We start from the raw sequence: 18,992 nt of genomic DNA on the forward strand, positions 1-18,992 counted from the left end.
CCCAAGTGCAGGCCCCCGGCACCATCAGACAGGACGGCGGCCTTGTTACGCTGATGACACCCAGCGGCAAGGGTGCTACCACAACCCCTTCCACTAAACACACAATCCACGGCTGAGACTCGACACGACCGTTGAAGGCCCAATGAACGACGTCTAGGGAGAGGTCAGTTGAATCACTGCCCTCTGGGCACTCCAGATCCAAGTCACCACATGACCGATCCCCTACTGTCAAGACAGAACAGACGTGAGTAAATACACAAATCTTTCAACTATCGAAGTTCTCCACTGAAATCGGTAAAACACTATCCAGGCGGGACTAGCCCATTTGGTAAAGAAACCCGTCCCTGCAGGCCTAGTAAAGGTTAGGGAGTCTATGAAAGACTTCTAAGACCCCACATAAAGAAAAGGCACCAAGGGGATATGTCCCCTCACAAGAATAAAGACACACATGAACAGGATTCCCTATTTTCAGCCCTAAAGAAGACGACCCAGATGCCTCCTGAAATACATCTCACTCCTCAAGATCAGGGAGTTCCTTTGCACCCTTCAGACCCTAGGTCAATTCCTAGCTCTACCCAGTGGTCTTGTGAGGATATAGACAGGGTCATGAGAAGAATGACCTTCATGTCAAATGTTTATGAAAAAGACACCAATTATTTTGCAAGTCTTCAGTCCACCCCTCAAACAGCGGCCTCTGGTTCTCAGTTCTGTTTCGGCCACTGTTTCTAAACCCACACCAGTCATTGATTTTTATGACCAGGACAGTGATACCGAAGACCTCTATGCTTCTCTAGAGGCCGCAGATCCTTATTATGGGGATAATGAGATTGATCCAGACACAAACATGTATAACATGGACTCTCCTGTTAATCAGGATCCCCATGTAACACTCACCCATAGATAACCAGCCGCTACTTGATGACATGCTCGTCAAGATGGTTGAGCATTTCCAAATAGCAACGCAGGAGATGCAACAAGACAAGGATTTTGTGGACGATATTTTGGGAGACAAGAAGGCTGTCTCTCAATGCATTCCCCTCCTGTGGTCTGTTCCGTGAAAGATGCAACCCTAGCTGTAGACACCTAATCAGATACGGGCTGTTAACCCCTGCATTGAGAAGCTCTTCAAACCTGCCCCATCTGACTCTCTATATATGAGGACAGCTTAAGCCTGACTCTCTAGTCACAACTACGCGAAAAAGAGCAGGGACACCCCTAGCCTCTTCTGAAGCTCCTCCAGGCAAGGAGAGCAAAAAACGGTATACACTGGGGAGGAAAGTGGCATCTTCAGCTGCTTTTCAAGCTAGAATAGCTAATAACGCCACTCTTTTAGCAAGTTATGACTGCCATAAATGGGATGAATTTTTGGCCTTGTTGTCATCGGGCCCTGAACCCATCAAGTCACAATTGGCTCTTGTGGCAGCAGAAGGCAGGGCAGTTTGAAGCTGCATGTACAAAACTAATCTTGATGCCGCAGACAATGTGGGAAGGATAATCGCAGAAGGAACCATTATTCTCCAGCATGGGGTCTGGCATGGATTCACATGCTCATGAATATTCCCCGTCGTCAGGCTGGGAATCCTCGGTAAAGAAAAAACCAGTATCAGTTTCGTTTCTGATCTGTCTTTCGTAGTAGTAACCAATCACTGATCTCTGCGTCATACTGACCACAGCCAACGACTGCCCTCTACCTAAGCCCCGCCTCTGGCAGCCATCTTCAGATTTTTACCGCACGTTCATGTGTTGGGATCCTCGTGCTATTGCTCTCGAGCGTTAGTGCTATTTTTTCACATTTTTTCTCAAAAACTTCGTTTTTTTCGGTCAAAAGAGCCTCAAGCTCCACCGACTCTCCATCCGATCAACAGGGACCCGTGTCGGATTCGTCTACGCCCCTCAAGGGTGAAGATTCGTTGAGCTACGCTTTTGGAGGACTCCAGAAGTTTCTCAGGCCGATCTCGGTCATGGCCCAGGAGAAGGGAAGCTCGACGCCCGGAAAGCTGTTCAGGATCTGCCCTGGATGCCAGCTGCAGAATGTCTTTAAGGAAGACGAACACTCCTTTTGTCTTTACTGCCTACATGAGGACAAGACGCATGTGGAGAAGGACTGTGCGTTTTGCGGCAACATGTCGGAGCGGACCATGAAGGACCGCCATCAACGTCTCGCCAACTGGCTGGAAGGGAAGAGCCCGTCCGGTGAGAAGAAGAGGAAGAAATCTGAGCGGTCTTCTAAGACCTTTGAGGACGCCCCGGCGACGGGGGTCCAACATAAGGCCAAGCACCGCGAGTCCGCTGGCACCGGGAGCGCCGAACGGTCGGGCTCTACGGGCGCCAGGCAGGGCGCACCCTCCCCGGCACCATCAACCACGAGCCAACGCTCTGGGTCGGGTAAGAGGAAGGCCGAGCACCCGACGAAGCTCCTGGAGAGGCCCCGGTCAAGCTCGAAGGCGGAGGGGGAGCGAGGCAGTGTTTTCCCTCCCCCCCCCCCTCAAGGAGAAGGCGGTGAGCGCACCAAGGGTGGTGAAAGCCTTAATCCATCCGGCCAACGCCTCTGTCGAGACAGTCGCGGCGGCCCTGGCTCAGCCTGTGGAGGCTACACCAGTGGTGGCGACCTCCGGCCTCAGAGTCCCCCTGCCACCGCGGAGGGAGTCCTCTTTTATGCCCATCGACAGGACCCCCGTGAAACCTCCGACGGAGAAGAAAAAGGGGGGGCAGGAGGTCGTCGTGGATCCGGCCTCAACCTCTGAGGAAGAGCTGATCGAGGTCTTAAGCCACGGCGTTGGCGTGGAAGAAGACCAGCCCGTCGGGAGGGATCCCGACGCAGGAGACGACGACATCGTCGAGGGTACCGACGGGGCCCCTGACCGCCCGTCGGATTCCCCTCTGCCAGTGCCGCAAGACAACTCGGCGGCCATTTTGTTGGCTATACAGTCCTTATGCTCAGAGATAAGGACGAGACTGCCGTTACCAGTGGAGGAACCACTCCCGTCGGGGGACCCGGAACCAGGCCCTTAGGGCAGCCCCCCTCCTAAGAAAAGGAGGATTCACCCTCCACCTCCTGTTCAGCTGTCGCGCCCCGTTCAGCCCTCCTCCCTGTCCACGACTCGAGGGGATGATACGGGGACTGACACGTCCGCGACGGGTACGGACGACTAGGTGTACGACGAGGATCTGCCGTCGTCTCCACCCGCCCGGGCTTCCCCGCCCGACGAGATTGGATCTTTTCACTCCATGATCGCCAGGGCATCCGAGCTCTTCCAGCTCTGCCCTGAGGAGAAGGAAGGTTTCCTTTATCAGCGGCGCGAGGCCAAGAGGAAGACAGTCCTCGCGGTACCTCTACTGGACGATATTTGGGATGAGGGCCTCGCCCTCCTCAAGAACCCATCCACGACGCCGGCTAGAAGAGACCGGTACGAGAAGAAGTACCGGGTCCCGGACGCGGCCCCCTTGTGCCTCCGGGCACAGCCTACCCCTGACTCCGTCGTCTCCGCGGCGGCCAGGAAGAAAGCGGGGGGGGGTGCGGCCTCCACGTCGACTTCCCCGCCGGACGGCGAGGGAAAGAAATTGGACACGATGGGGCGCAGGGTCATCTCGTCTGCAGCGACGACGATTAAGGCGGCTAACGCCTTGGCTTTCGTAGCCCGATACGACAGGGAGCTGTGGTACAAGCTGGCTCCCCTGCTGGACTTCCTACCGGACGACAAGAGGGCGGATGCCCTGGAGATCTTGCAGGAAGGTGAGATGCCGTCTGACCACGCCATCACTATTGCGACGGACATCGCCGACACTGGATTTCGCCAGTTGGGCAACGGCGTGTGCCTTAGGCGGCGTGGATGGCTCAAGGCTACTGACTTCCGTCAAGACGTACAGACAAGAGTCCTGGACATGCCGTTCGATAGGAACAACCTGTTTGGGAAAACAGTGGACGATTCCCTTCAAGCCATCAAAGCGGACACGGAGACGGCCCGGGCTCTCGGGGCTCTCCAGCAACGGCGGCCGCCCTTTCGGAGCGGTGGAGGCAAGGGCGCCTCCAAAGGTTCCGGCGGCGGATTTTCCACCTACCGTCAAGCAGCCCGTTCGTCGTCTCAGGAAGCTTACAGGGGACGAGGCAAGTCAGGCGGACTCCGCTGTCGTCGCCAAGGAGGTCAAGGCGGCAAAGCCTCGTCTAAGCAGGATTGAACCGGCCGTGGGGTCGGGCCCCCACCGAAGCACCCCGGTGGGAGGCCGGCTGGCGAGCTTCGTCAGCGTGTGGGAGTCCATCTCCACCGACCGTTGGGTGCTGGATGCCCTAGCCCAGGGCCACGCGCTCGAGTTTCAAAGAAGGTGCCCGCGCGTCCCCCCTGTGGCCAGGAAAGAGCTTCACATCCCTCAGCTTCTCCGGGAGGTAAAGGCGATGCTCAGGAAGGGCGCCATCGAACTCGTCCCAAAGAGGCTTCGGGGCTCCGGAGTTTACTCAAGATACTTCCTCGTGAAGAAGACGGGAGGATGGCGCCCCATCCTAGACCTACGACGGCTGAACAAGTTCATGGATGCCTACTTCCATATTTCCATCCTAAAGGGGCACCGAAAATTTCTCAGGTTCGTGGTCCAAGGGCGTCACTATCAGTTCAGAGCCCTTCCCTTTGGTCTACGGTCGGCACCCAGGGTATTCACCCAGTGCCTTGCACCAGTGGCGGCGCAGCTGCGCCGAGAGGGGATCCACGTCTACCCCTACCTGGACGACTGGCTCATCCGAGCCAAGACGAGGGAGCTCGCCGTGGAGCACACGGCAAGGACCGTCCAACTTCTCGCAGACCTGGGATTCTCCGTGAACTACGCCAAGTCCCACCTGGTACCCGCGCAAGACGCACTGTTTCTGGGAGCGAATCTCGACAGTGTCCCTTCTGGCCTCCCCGTCGGAGGAAAGGACCAGGGCCATCCTGGGCAAGGTACAGCGGATGTTGGTTGCCGACGCGGCCAAGGTGAGGTCCATCAAGTCCCTCCTCGGAATGATGTCTTCTTGCATCTACCTCATTCCCATGTGCAGGCTCCGGATGCGCCCGTTGCAGGAGTTCCTGGACGCGCGCTGGATCCAAACGACGGGCAGCTTCGAGGAGAGGATCACACTCGACGAGAGTTTCCGACGAGCAATCCGGTGGTGGGGCACCCGCGCGCATCTGATGGCGGGCATAGACTTCCAGACCCCAGGCCACCAGGAGACAGTGACCACGGATGCCTCCCTGGAAGGGTGGGGAGCGCACACCGAAAATCTGCACGCGAGAGGCCTTTGGCTCCCGACGGAGAAGTCCCTCCATATCAACGTCCTGGAGCTCCGCGCAGTGTTTTGGGCCCTCAGGTCCTTCCTTCCGTCCCTCAAGGGCAAGGTGGTGAGGATCTTCACCGACAACACCACCACCATGTTTTACATCAGGAAACAGGGCGGAACCAGGTCCCCAGCACTGTCCAAGGAGGCGTATTACCTGTGGCATTGGGCCGTCGCCCAAAGGATGTTTCTGGTGCCGTTTCATCTGGCAGGGATAAAAAACACCATCGCCGACTCACTCAGCAGGGAGCTGCACTCGTGCCACGAGTGGGAACTGCGGCAGGATCTAGTGGATCGCCTCTTCGGACGGTGGGGCACACCCCAGATCGACCTGTTCGCGACGGCGACGAACTCCAAGTGCCGGAGGGCCGCCAGCAGGTTTCCCCAGCCGAGGAGCATGGGCGATGCTTTCTCGTTCCCCTGGGAGGGCCTGTTCCTATACGCGTTCCCTCCATTGCCACTACTGATCCGGCTCATCAACCAGCTCAAGAGGTCACGGTGCAGGATGATCCTCGTCGCACCTGCGTGGCCGAGGCAGATATGGTTCCCGGACCTTCTGGACTTGTCAGCGTCCCCGTCAATCAAGCTGCCAGTGGACGCGGATCTGCTCTCCAGGGAAGGAGGCGCCATCCTCCACCACGACCCGAAGTTGCTGAACTTGCAGGCCTGGCTCCTGCAGCGCTAGAGTTTGGAGGAGACGACATACCGGCCGACTGCAGAGAGGTTCTTGCAAAGGCCAGGGCGTCCTCGACTCTTAAATGCTACGGACACAAATGGAAGAGGTTCTCTGTCTGGTGCCACGCACAGAAGATTAACCCTCTAAGTATTACGGCTCCCCAAGTACTGCCGTACCTGTTGACGCTGGCCAAAGCTGGACTGGCACACGCGTCCATCAAGATTCATCTTGCTGCGATCTCCCGATACACCAGAACCACGGGGCGGACGTCCTTGTGGTCTCATCGTCTGGTGAAAGAGTTCATGAAGGGACTGTTCATATCGTTCCCGCCGGTGAAGGCTCCGGCCCCGGCGTGGGAGCTTAACGTGGTGCTGACCAAGCTCATGGGACCTCCGTTCGAGCCTCTGCATTCGGCCCCGTTGAAGTTCTTGTCGTGGAAAACAGCATTTCTTGTGGCCATCACTGTCATGATCTCTGCTTCCAAAGGATCAGGACTTGCCCGACTCCCTTGGAAGCAGACCCATAACCCCGGTTCCGAGTGCCAGCCAGTCCCAATTGGGACCTTTTGGACCCTGTCCTGGCGCCAGTGGCACCAGGCTCATAAAGATGCCCAGTCCCAGCGCTGGAAGCGCCGGGCTCATAATGCTTGGGTGGACTTACCTGCAGCAGACCATGCTGCTTACTTACCTGCCAGTTCAGCCCCTGATCCTCTTCTGTTTGGGACTACTTTTCCTGTTGGGTGGGGCAGGAGCCACTCCCTAGGTTCTGAACACTGGAACTCTTCTAGAAAGCTGGAACTCTTTTCTTACCTATGCGTGGCTGTGGAAGGAGACACCTAAGCACTACAGGAGGCTATTTAAACCACACCCGATGGATGGATGGATCTTGCTTTGCGTTATTCTGCATCCTCTGCAGCAGAACGCTCATCGTGTCTTCTGCATCTGATCCTGGGCCTAAGGGAAAAAGGCTTACCATCCTGAATCCAGTCTTCAGCAACACCTATAAAGACAAGAAAGAACAGGTTAGCACTACGGTCTTCAGTGACAGCGCTTCTCTTACCTGGTCCATCGGCTGTCACCAACGCCTCGCGCTGCATTCCGGCATCTGAAAGACAAAAGCTTACAAACTCTTTGCACGCTCCGGAGGCCTTCGGCGCTGCATCCCGCATCTGAAAGACAAAAGAAGGTGCGTTTAAAGACATTGGGTAACTTTATTACTCACGTGCCATTACTCCTTCCCACGCCGAACCCAGTGGGTATTCCGGCACCCTTCAGCAGCTCCGAACTTGTACCTGCAAGATAAAAGGACAGTTAGTGCGCATCGTGAAGCAGGCAACAAGCGCTTACTTACGTGCTTCCAGGCGCTTCTATTCCTCACACGGGTTCCATCCTCAACTCACTTCAGCCCGTCATCCGCCATCGCCGGAACCCTGCAAAACAAGAGACATCATTACAAAAGACTTTTAAAGACATTTGAAATACTTGGAACTTACAGTTCGTGCAGTAAACGACGGACAGCAGTCCTCTGAGGTCAAGAGGCCTGCACCCTCATCCAGTGAAGAAACTGGTTACGGCACCCTGCCCCGAGGCAGATGAAGAGCTCGGCGTTCACTTACCTAAGGTGAGAGTATTAACCTTTGGGGTTCTACAGGAGAAGAGAAAGGGAAGAAGAGAGAGACCCCCAATAACCCCAGTTCATTAATCCCATATTTTCTATCTGCAGACATCTTACTCTTCGAGTCAGACATACAGTGCACAGAGGTCCAGCCCAAAGAGCCAACCGTGTGTTACACATCACCTTTGAAGATACGGTATTCGCCCAGTAAAGACCGGCGCCTCTGCGGGAATCAGGTGAGCGTTACAATCACCTCCGCACGACGGGTGGGAGAGATCCAGGCCCTTTCCTGCAAGGCCCCGTACTTGACTTTTCATGACACGAGGGTGGTGCTCAGGACTCACCCCTTCTTCATGCCCAAGGTGCCGTCGGACTGCCATCTCAACGAACCCTTGGTGTTGCCTGTGTTTTTCCCGTCACCTTTGTCACCGGCTGAGAGGACTTTGCACTCGCTGGATGTGGCTAGAGCGCTGAAGTTCTACGTGGACCGCACAAAGTGTTTTCGGAAGACGTCACAACTCTTTGTGAACTTTGGACCTGTCAATCAGGGGAAGGCTCTCTCGAAGGCTTCCATTTCCAGATGGCTCTCCGGCTGTATCATGTACTGTCACCGGTTGGCAAACCGACCGCTGCCTGGCCGTCCGAGAGCACATTCCACCAGAGCGATCGCAGCTACCACGGCGTTCCTATCTGGTGTGCCCCTGCTGGACATTTGCAGGGCTGCTACGTGGAGGTCGACGCACACCTTCACGAAATTCTACTGCGTCGATCGGGATTCCAGGGAGGAGTCCAGGGTCGGCCAAGCAGTGCTGCGCAACCTGTTCGCCTGAGGTGAGCCTGGTGAGGAGGTAAGATTGCTTAATGTTGAGTTTGATGTGATGCTTAATGTTGAGCCTTTGCCACCTCCCATGGTTGTGCATGTGGGTACTGCTATGTATTCTTTATTCATGAGCATGTGAATCCATGCCAGACCCCATGCTGGAGAAGGAACAAGTTACTTACCTGTAACTGTTGTTCTCCATCATGGGTCTGGCATGGATTCACATGTGAACCCTCCCGCCTACCCCTCTGCGGCTCTTCACTTGCTCATACTGCCACTTCACGTGCTTCCAAATCTGAAGATGGCTGCCAGAGGCGGGGCTTAGGTAGAGGGCAGTCATTGGCTGTGGTCAGTATGACGCAGAGATCAGTGATTGGTTACTACTACGAAAGACAGATCAGAAACGAAACTGATACTGGTTTTTTCTTTACCGAGGATTCCCAGCCTGACGACGGGGAATATTCATGAGCATGTGAATCCATGCCAGACCCATGCTGGAGAACAACAGTTACAGGTAAGTAACTTGTTCCTTAAGCGTCATGCTTGGTTACGCCAATCCGGCTTCAAGCAGGAGATGCAAGCCACACTTCTCAATCTGCTCATAGAGCCTAATGTACTCTTTGGAAAGGCAGTTGAAGCCGCCTTAAAGACGGCTAAAGAAGACTATGATACACTGAAATCTTTGGGCCAATAAACCCACTGGCCAGAGGAGTAATGGTAATTTCTGTCGCTCACGCGGACAGAATTCCCAACGAGGTTCAAGCTACAGTCAAAAATCAAGGAACATCATGGAGTAACAGTCAAGGCCAAGCCTCTCAAAGTTACCAGAGGGGTCTGCACAGATCTCGCGTACGGGGCTGCGGCTCCTCCTCTAGAGGTGCTAACACACCTCCAAAACAGTGACTTCCTGCTAGGGAGAATTCTCCGAAATGTGCTAATTCCCTCCACCTTAGAGACCCCCAGCAACTTTGCTGGATTTTGAGGACTTGATTTTTGAGAGTGAGACCTTTTTTCCTCCCACTCTCGTATGTATTTCAAGTGATTTTGAACTCTGTTTCTCTTGGTTGTGGAGGCTGACACTCCATAGGCATCATCTTCTACATTTTGTCACACAGCACCTTCAGTGCAGTGACACAGGGAAGTCTTTCAGATTTCCCAAAGGTTTAAATACCTTCTCTGGGGTAAACTACTGTTTCCCAGAGCAGTAAAGTGAAATTGACTTTACTTACATTTGTAATTTTCTGGACCCAGCACACACTATCTTAAAATAGGGTGTTGGAGGCATTACTTAATATTCCCTTTGTCTAGCTTCTCATGTAACATTTTTGTTACCCTTTCCTTGATGAATGGCTGGGGGCATTGGTTTACTTTTAACTACCGTGGTGCGCATTTACGGCGGGATGCGTTAGCAGCTGCAGTAATGCACCGAAGGGGGCCATTTTTGTCAAAACTGCCCTGGTCGTCTTCTTTCACCATTTCTTTGTAGAAAGGTCCTTCTTGAGATTTACTATGCGTGCCAAACCAGGTTTGGTCCCTTTGCTCGCTTTGCCTTTGGCGGGATTTATGAGTGAAGTCCGCCTCTGGCTCCAGGGTGTCAGGTGGGGGCAGGAAGTGAGGGAGGTGCCCGAAACTCCCTGTGCTTAGTCTCCTAGGAGACCCAAATGCACTCTGTAGTGATTGGCCGGCTGAATGTCCGGCAAGGACAACCACCCTGCTGGGTGACTGATAGCTAGGCTGGAATGAATGGGAGAGAATTGAATGAAAGTCGAGGCTTTTGGCTTGGAAGCAGTCGACCACTGCACGAAGGAACTGAAGCAGAACTTGAAGGGGATGCCTGCTGCAACTCCTGGACCGTTGGGTTGCCCGGTGAAGCCCTGCTGCTGTGCTAAAACTCCAAATTTTTATCGACAGAGAAGCCCCTGCAAGGATGACTTCTCCCTCTGACCTTGGGACCAATCAACTCCAAAGTAAGCCACCTGGACATCATCTCGGAGCTGGTTGAATTTCCAAAGTTGCTGCTGGGAACTGAATAGCCAGGGAGAGGAACACCAGATTGTGTGTGTTGCTTTTAAGTTGGCTAAGAGCTCCAGGAAGATCCTCCAGACTCCCAGGAAGCTGGACTTACCGTGCCTGAGTCCCTTCAACAGAGCGCAGGACCCCAGAAGCAAGGAAAGCCCATCTCAACAGCCTGAAACCGCAGTGCTGCTATTTGGGGTAGTTGCGGGGAGCTGAAACACCAAGGTGCCACTTGTTTGAAGATTGCTGGTTGCAAGCAGTGACCGTCCTATTGCAGTGCAGGAGTCCCCAGAAGTCCTCCCTCTTGTCCCCACGACTGAGGCCCAGGAATAGTGAGATCTGCAGAGCTGCACAGTAACTGGAGTCATCTGCTGCACTTTCTCTTCAATCCAAATGTACTGTAAAGTCTGACAGAACTTGCCTCTTATTGTAGAGTTGCTTGCATCTTCTACTACTCACAAGCCTAAACAGCTTGTGGCCCTACATTGATTCTTCTTTTCTTCAAATGCAGGTGCCATCTTGGCTGCGGCTAACCAGATGCTGAGGCGGGAGCTCAAGGAATTTCTGCCCGACCTCCCTTCGGACAACCAAGTCTCCTTCAAGGTCGGTCAAGTAGATGCCCGGGCCATTGTGCAGGACCTCATGGAGTCTTCGATCTCGCACATCGACACAGCAGCAGAGGGCTGTGCTTCAGGGTTGAGATGAGACTGCATGGATGCACACCATAACATTTTTGTGACGTGCAGGAGTGGATCCTAGATCTGCCCTTACAGGGCATTGACCTTTTTAATTAGTCCACCGATGACTAATTGATGAAGAAGAAAACATCCACCCAGGCCGCCAAGTACTTAGCCATCCTGACAAAGCTGGGTCAGGAATCCTTCCTCAATCCCAGGGTACAACCAAGTTCAAACCCTGAACCTTGTCTGGCTTCCAGGTTTTCAGGGACCGTGGTACGCAGAGGCCTGACAGGTTGCCCAGCGACAGCTGAAGGAAGCAGCAGAGGACGTTGCACAGGTTTTTCTGCTCCCCCCCCCCCCCCCCTCCTCTGCCCCGCCTCCGACGCCAAGAAGCAGTGATGTCGGGGAACACTAATTGCCTCTGAGGGGCCATTTAGCTCTGTACCAGGACACCTGGAAGCATCTTTTCAGCAACCTGTGGCTCCTATCTGTAGTCTCCACGAGCTTCAGACTTTCTCTGCCTCTGCCATCCTCTCCTCTGTTTTGTCAGATCATGTCCCCGGCTCTATTATGGGAGATCCCGTCTCTATTGGAGAGGGCCATCACCTGTATCCTTATCTGGACAACTGGTTGGTGAGGGCGAGATCCCCTAAGCAGTGCTTCACTTCTGTCAGATTGGCGGAAAATAACCTTCATCAGCTGGGGTTTTCCCCTCAGCTTGAGGAAATCGGTTCCCCTCAGCCTGAGAGACTGCTGTCATGACACAAGGTGGTTGGGTCACTTTCTTGCCAACTCGACCACCTCAGCATGGTGGTTCCAGCACATTCTGGTCTTGATGGCCTTCTGCATGCTGACTGTACAGCACGCCTGTTCGAAGATGAGGTGCATCCAGCTCCACCTGGTGGCCAATTGGGATCAGGAGATAGGGTCTCAGCCGGACAGGATCCCAATTCCTCAGCTCCTTTTGCCCGATCTCTGCTGGTGTCTAATGAATATCAATGTTTCAATATGAGCCCCCCCTTCACCCGACCGGTGCCTACCCTGGTGGTGTTGACGGACTCCTCTCTGTCTGGCAGGGGGCAGGCCTACACTGGAGGGCTATGGGTTTCATGGAGAATGGTCCAGGATGGAAGCCCTTCTACCTATCAATCTGCTTGAGCGCCGGGCAGTGGGCCTGGGCCACAAGGCATTTTTGCCCCTAATTGGGGGCAAGTAGGTTCTGGTCAGGACGGACAATTCTACCACAATGTTTTACCTGAGCAAACTTGGTAGAACCCGCTTCCACCCACCCTCCCCCCAAATCCCCTGCCCCTCTCTCTAACTCTCTCCTATGTATGGAGGTGGTTTTGATCTGGGAATGGGTACTTGCGGAGAGGATTTGGATTTCGACAATCCACCTGCCAGAGGATCGCAATGTAGAAGCCGACCAGCTGAGTTGCTTGGCGTTCAACTCCTACGAGTGGGAGTTTCGCAACGACTCCTTGATGCCCCTGTTCCAGCATTGGGTGTTTGCGGACCTGGGTCTGTTCACATCCCCTCGGAATGCCAAGTGCCCCCAGTTTGCTTCATGGGCAAGTCGGGGCTGGGAGATGCCTTCCAGATCTGTTGGCTCGGCCGCATGGGTTATGCGTTCCCGGCTGCCCACCCCTCTGCACCAACGGACTCACCACAAGTTCTGAGCCTCAATGGGCTGCAACCTCATCCTGGTTGCCCCCCACTGGCCTTCGAAACCCTGGTTTTCGGATCTACTGCAGTTGTTGTGCTCCCAGTGACCCATCCATCGTCCGCTCCCCAGCAGGGGCTTTCTGACGCAGCAGGGTGAGTAGTGGAGCATCCGGACCCTGCCAAACTGGCATCCTGGTTCCTTCAGCACGCTCAATTTTCAGATGACAACTAGGTCATCATTCAGCAGGCCAGGAGGCCCTCGATTCGGTCCCAGTATAAGAGCAAATGCACCAGGTTCTGTCATTCGGCGCACGAAAGGGAGCTAGCAGGGATGTCATTTGGGATCCCAAGTGGTAGCAACTGCGACCCTTGTGAGCCCAGGTGTCACCGTTTATAACCCCTGGGGGACTCCCTTGTGATCCCAATGATTTTAAAGAATAAACAAAAACGCAGCGGGTGAAGGCTGGGCTGGCGACGTGCTCAGTATGGGGTTGGCGTTGGAGCCGACCGTGACATGTGGCACATGCCACGTTCAGCTCCAACTCCCTTCTCCCCCTTCTCCCTCGGCTTCCTTGCAGCTCACATACAGGAACCAGGAAGCTCTCGCAGCTTCCTGGTTCCTGTTAGTGAGCAGCACAGAGGAGCCGAGGGTGGCCTGAAAGGACAGACCGAAACGGCAAGAAAAATGTAGGAAGGTTTTAAACATTTTTGTATTTTGCTGCATGTGTGAAGTGCATGTCAGATGTATGTATGTATGTGAATGGTGGGTGAAGTAGAATGAAGGTGATGGTGTTTTGTTAATGTTCTGGGTGGGTGTGTTCCTGTGTAGAGAATGCAATGAGTTGATGTAAGAGAAGGTTTGAGTGAGTGACTGGTGGGTGAATGAGTATGAAAGCGGTAGTGTGTTTGAATGTTGTGGGTGGGTTTGTCCTTGGGTGGTGAATGCAGTGTGAGTGGATGTATGGGTGGGTGAAAGGGGATGCATGTGCCCATGGCCCTGGGAGACTGGGGTTCAATAGAGCATTTCTGGTGCATCTTTTGTTGACTTTGTATGTTGTACTGGTTTTTTTTGGGCAAAGCCAAGTTCATGAGTGTCATTACCTGGCTAGACTGGCATTTGGTGTAGTCGGTGTAGCCATTGCTTACAGTTGCATGAAATGTATTACTCGGCATCTTTATAAAAGCAAGCATGATAAGTAGTATTCCCCTCGCTAGACTGACATTTTGGTGTAGTGGCCTGTATATTTTTTTTTTTGTTTTACTGTAGCATGACTTCTTATTAACTGAGAATCTATGATGAATCAACCACAAGTGTTCTTATGGGTCTAGACTGGCTTACATTGGAACCAGTTTGGACAGGTTTTCATATTGTGGCATGTCACTTTTTATGGCCAAACCAACAGGAGTATGTTCTTACATAGGAGTACTGGCATGTAGTGGCAGAGCCAGTTTTGTGCCCTGTGCCAGTGATACTATAAATGAAAATCTTGAATCAAACCAGAGCATGGTTGTATGTGGGAATACTGGCATATGTGGTTGAGCCAGCACGGAAATGTGTGGGCACAGTCAGCATGACTTTTGTATACTGGCATATATTGCTGGGACCAGTGTGATAAGGCATTGGGAAATGCCCTGTGCACTTTTGGTGACTTGCATCTATTGTACATTTTTTCACGATTTACCATACTCTACGAAACAGATTGTTGGCCTTTTACTCACATTTTCACAGGAAGTATGCTGTGTAATGGGCCATTTTAACCCATTATTCAAAACATTTTCTTGGGGGATGGGGAATAATTCCCTCTGAGGCTATTTTCGTTAGTTCAGGCTCCCTCGCTACACTCGGTTGCAATTGCATACTTGTGGAAAATATTTACACCCTCAAAAAATAAACTCACCAGCCACCATTGGTGGCTGGTATATTGTGGAGTGGGCGCTGCCCCCTTCTTTTTCCGCTATGTGAAACATTAGAGCTTTGATAAAAAAAACATTTACTTCTTTCACTTGCAATAGTGCATGCCCCGGCAGCGGCATAATCATGGTGGTCCGACCCGTGTTGTGGCATGCCCTGTTCTTCGTTAAGGAGCTTGGGGGTGTGGGGGGGGGGGGGGCAGGCCCACAGCATGGCCTGCTGGGTGACCCCCAAAGTTTGTGCTACGCCATTGTCTGACAAAGGGGTAGTGTGCAGTGCGTGCCTTGAATTCTCTCAGTGAGTCCCTGGGTGACAAGCAACTTGCGGGTGTTTTCAATTTAAAACAACGGTGCCACGGATTTGTGTGCAGCAATGATATTACATTAAATGGTGGAGGCTTTTTAAGTCCTCTGGCACACAGTATTACATTTAGATAATAAAACCGATGTTTAAAGAACCTTTCCTAGGTATTCTACTCCAGCAAAGAGAGCATTATCGGGTGCACTCCCCTGTGTGCATGCATACTAGTCTATTAGAAGAAGCCGATTGTAGTGGTACCTGACGCATAGATAGATTTATAACCAGGGAATTTTCTTGATACTAAATCCTGGTTGATTTAATTTTCAGGCTTTTCTCATGCAGCATTTTGTTCCTGGGTAAAAACCACTGCAAGCCTTGCCAGGTCAGTGGCTTTTTGGCTTGTTTAACACAGCAATGCCACAGATAACTAGAACTTCTGTGTCCATTGTTTCATACACTAGCTGTAATGTGCTTTAGAGATTTTCGTTACCCTGTTTCTAGTGCTGCATTATGTATGTTTTACATATAGACCCCGCTTTGAATGTGGGAAATTACATTCCCCAAATTTGTGATCGTGGACCAATCACACCTCCCTCTGTCCCTCGCTTCTTATTTCTGGATGAAATGAGAGCGCCTGGAAACACGGCTGCTTGAAAAATCTGAAGGTCGTTTGCCATCACTTCATGTCACTCGGGAGAGGGGTCAAATGACATCACTTCCTGTGATGTCATCCGGGGGTGGTTATTGTCAAGGGTCGTGTGATGTCACTTCTGTTACCACTGGCATTTTGGTGAAATTACATCCCTGGGGGCTTGACCCTGTCTCCAGGCCTCTGGATGACGTACTGGATTTTTCGGCGCACCTGGCTTGTTCTTTGGTCCAGGTGGATACTTTCTGCATGTTTTTGGCGGCCATCAGGGATTACAAGAATTCCCTTGAGCATGTGTTTTCAGGCAGCCAACCCAGTGGCTAAGGCATAAGTTAAGGAGTTGTGTAGGATCTTTCCTCCCGTGCATAGACCTCATCTGGTCTGGGGCCTCAATGTGGTTCTACTGGCTTTGCAACGCAAGCCTTTCGCCGATGGCTTACGCTGCATTGCCCGTTGGCTGGTTCAGGCCATTTTGGAGGCGTAAACGGCATGGGCAAACCTCTTCCTGAGCGAATTCATGCTCATGTAGTCAACACCAAGGCCACGGTTGTCACATTTTAGAGTCCTGCTTCTTGGGATATCATCGGTAAGGTAGCTATTTGGACCACTCAGTCTGCCTTCTGCAAGCTCTATTCACTGGACACCAGCTCCAGGCAATGATGCAGAGTTTGCTCAGGCGGTTCTGAAGAACGTTTTTGCTTCGACATAGATATGAAGCAGGTTATCACATCTACAGCCTATGAGATCATTCTCATTGGGACCCCTGCTCTCCACCCCCACCCCCCAATCACAATGGCCAACCAGAACCCTTGGAGTCATCTTCGACTCCTTGCTCCTTCTTCCCTCAAACTCCGAACATTGCCAAGAAGTCCCACTTTCAACTCATCCCCCCGCCCCCCTCCAACACCCATAAACTCAATGTTTCCTGAACCCTGGTTCTCTTTAGGCTTGACTATTGCAATAGCCTTCTCCTGAATCTACCTTCCTCCACTCTACGACCCGTCCAGCTAATCCAGAATAGGACAGCAAGACTTATCCTTAAGTCCATGGACCACATCTCTCCTGCCCTCAACTCTCTACTGTCTCCTGCACGGATTAAATTTGAATACCTCTGCATCATCCACAAAGCTGTCTAGGGCATGGAACCACGCTCTCTGCAACTTTCTCTTACTAAATACTTTGCCTCTAGGCCTGTACATTCCTCTGCCACCAACTCTGTGTACAGCGTTTAGCTAAACAGAGAATGATCACTTTATCTGACTAGCTCCCTCTTATGGAACTACCTCCCCCTTCCTCTTCGTTTTGAGCAGGACTTCTGGAAGCTCCTCAAGACTTTCCTCTTCACCTACTCCTTCCCTTCTTCCCTCATCTGCTAATCTGACGCTGTGATTGGTGACAGGGCCCTTATGTATCCTTGGGGTCCTTGCCTCCCACACCCAATCGCATCATCCTCTGCCTACCTCCCAGCCTTGCATCAGCACCCTCCGGCCTTTGTCCTGTAGGCTTGCGCTATCTACTGTATGTGACTCCATGCTGCATAGCACTTACCATACTACGCACTTCATCTGCTGCTCACCCACTCCAGCACCTACCCCCTACTCCCTGCACTTGCATGTTCTGTATACTCACAAGGCATAGTAGGTTTGTCTTTATCTTCTACTATATTCATTGCTTTTCATTCCCATGTTCCCTCCCTGTTGCCCTGTGGGCACTTTGAAACAGAATTAATTTGCTGTATAAGTGCTTAACAAATGCACAATAAATAAATACATTTTTCGGTGGAATCACCCACAAGGATGAAGGAGAGGGGACTATGGACCTGGTGTACTCTAGTCACTACAGTGAGTAACTTTCATTTATTTTATATACATCACCCTACATGATATACAGTAACCAATGAAGAATTGTTTTTTTTTTCTTCAGGCAAGTAAGAGAGGATGTGCAGTGGTATGCTCACTCATATTTTATTTGTTTCAGATCTTGGATTCCCGGCCACGGGCACAGTCTTTTGAGACAATTGGATATGCCAGAAAACATTCTCACTGGTCACGTATCTCCAGAGCAATACAAACGCATTTTTGAAGCTATGGAGCATTCTGTGGAATTTAACAGGAGCTGGATTTTTGAAGAAGTCTTGGAAAACACAGAGAAGAATGTATTTTAGAAGTAACTCAGTTACTTGGGACTTAATTATTTCAAAGACATTGGCTATTTTACACATCTCAAATGCAGAGATGAACATGATTGTCCTCCCTTAACCACTTTGAACCATTGCCGAAATGGTCAGCTCCTTCCCATGAGGTTCTGAAAGCAGCCTGCAAACATGCCAGTGGTATAATGTTTCTTGTATAGGTAATATTGCCTTTAATCGCCTGGCATTGGGGACCCATACTGATTACGAACTTTAGATTAGTGGGAAATTAGATTTGTGAGCTAATGATGGTGGTACTTACCAATTCTGTTTTATTTTACTCCCTTTTTCTCCAGTCTTACCCATCAAAACAACTGGAATGTGAACCATTTATTATGGCGTTGGTCCTGTTGCTTCCACAATTCATCTTGTGAATTTGTATTTTTGTTAACTGTATCTTGGCACAGTAGAAAGGCAGAATTGTATATATATTTTTTTTTTTGCTTTTCAGATCCTAGGTCACGACAGAGAGGGTTAACTGAATAGGCCACACGCGCGTAAAAGGGTGGTTTTGCAGTATTTACAAATTTAGGTTGTGATGGGATGCAACGTTGAATCTGTGCAACCAATTTAATATCAGATCAATACCTGCTTCCACTTTGCTTACTGTATCCTGAATTAGGATGCATCTTTTTTTTTTTCTCACAATGTCTTTGGCATAAAGGCTAACCCCAATAAACAAGACATTTTGTGAAGTTGCTTATTGTATTGGGTTGCAGTATTGATGGACTAATTAGGGTTTACTTTACAAAATGTTTCAGAGGATGATTGCTTTTCTATGTATTTGCGGTTGTAAGTGATCTGACAACTGTTGATTTTGCCGCAGCCGGAAAGTTCGCATGAGAAAGGTGCGAACAATCAAAAGTTTGCACCTTTCTCATGCGAAAACACTTATATACTACGGGGGCTGCAGGGATTTAGCCGGCAACCCCCGCTCACTATCCTGTAAAGTACAGTGAGGGGGGGTGTTGCGGGGGACACCCCTGCAGCACACCCACGAAAAAACCCCAAAAAAGAAACTAGGGCTGCAGGGGTGTCCCCCCGCAACACCCCGTTCACTATACCCCACAGTAAAGTGAGCGGGGTGTTGCCGGGGACACCCCCGCAGTCATTTTAATTTTTTTTTTTATTTTTTATTTTTACTTACCTGCAATGCTACCACCAAAGGTT

At 51.6% G+C, this 18,992-nt stretch overlaps 1 protein-coding gene across 1 annotated transcript in view; it reads left to right on the forward strand.

Moving 5' to 3' along the window:
• The window catches only part of TFB2M (transcription factor B2, mitochondrial), a 267,745-nt gene extending 249,224 nt beyond the window's left edge, over nucleotides 1–18,521 (forward strand). The window contains exon 8 of the mRNA XM_069608002.1: nucleotides 17,609–18,521. Coding sequence (XP_069464103.1) covers nucleotides 17,609–17,795 — 187 coding nt within the window. The 3' untranslated portion in view covers nucleotides 17,796–18,521. The remainder of the gene's footprint in view (nucleotides 1–17,608) is intronic.
• The last annotated feature ends 471 nt before the right edge of the window (nucleotides 18,522–18,992 follow it).

Source organism: Ambystoma mexicanum, chromosome 4q (genome assembly GCF_040938575.1).
Source record: "Ambystoma mexicanum isolate Mex_15411 chromosome 4q, UKY_AmexF1_1, whole genome shotgun sequence".
Taxonomy (NCBI): domain Eukaryota; kingdom Metazoa; phylum Chordata; class Amphibia; order Caudata; family Ambystomatidae; genus Ambystoma; species Ambystoma mexicanum.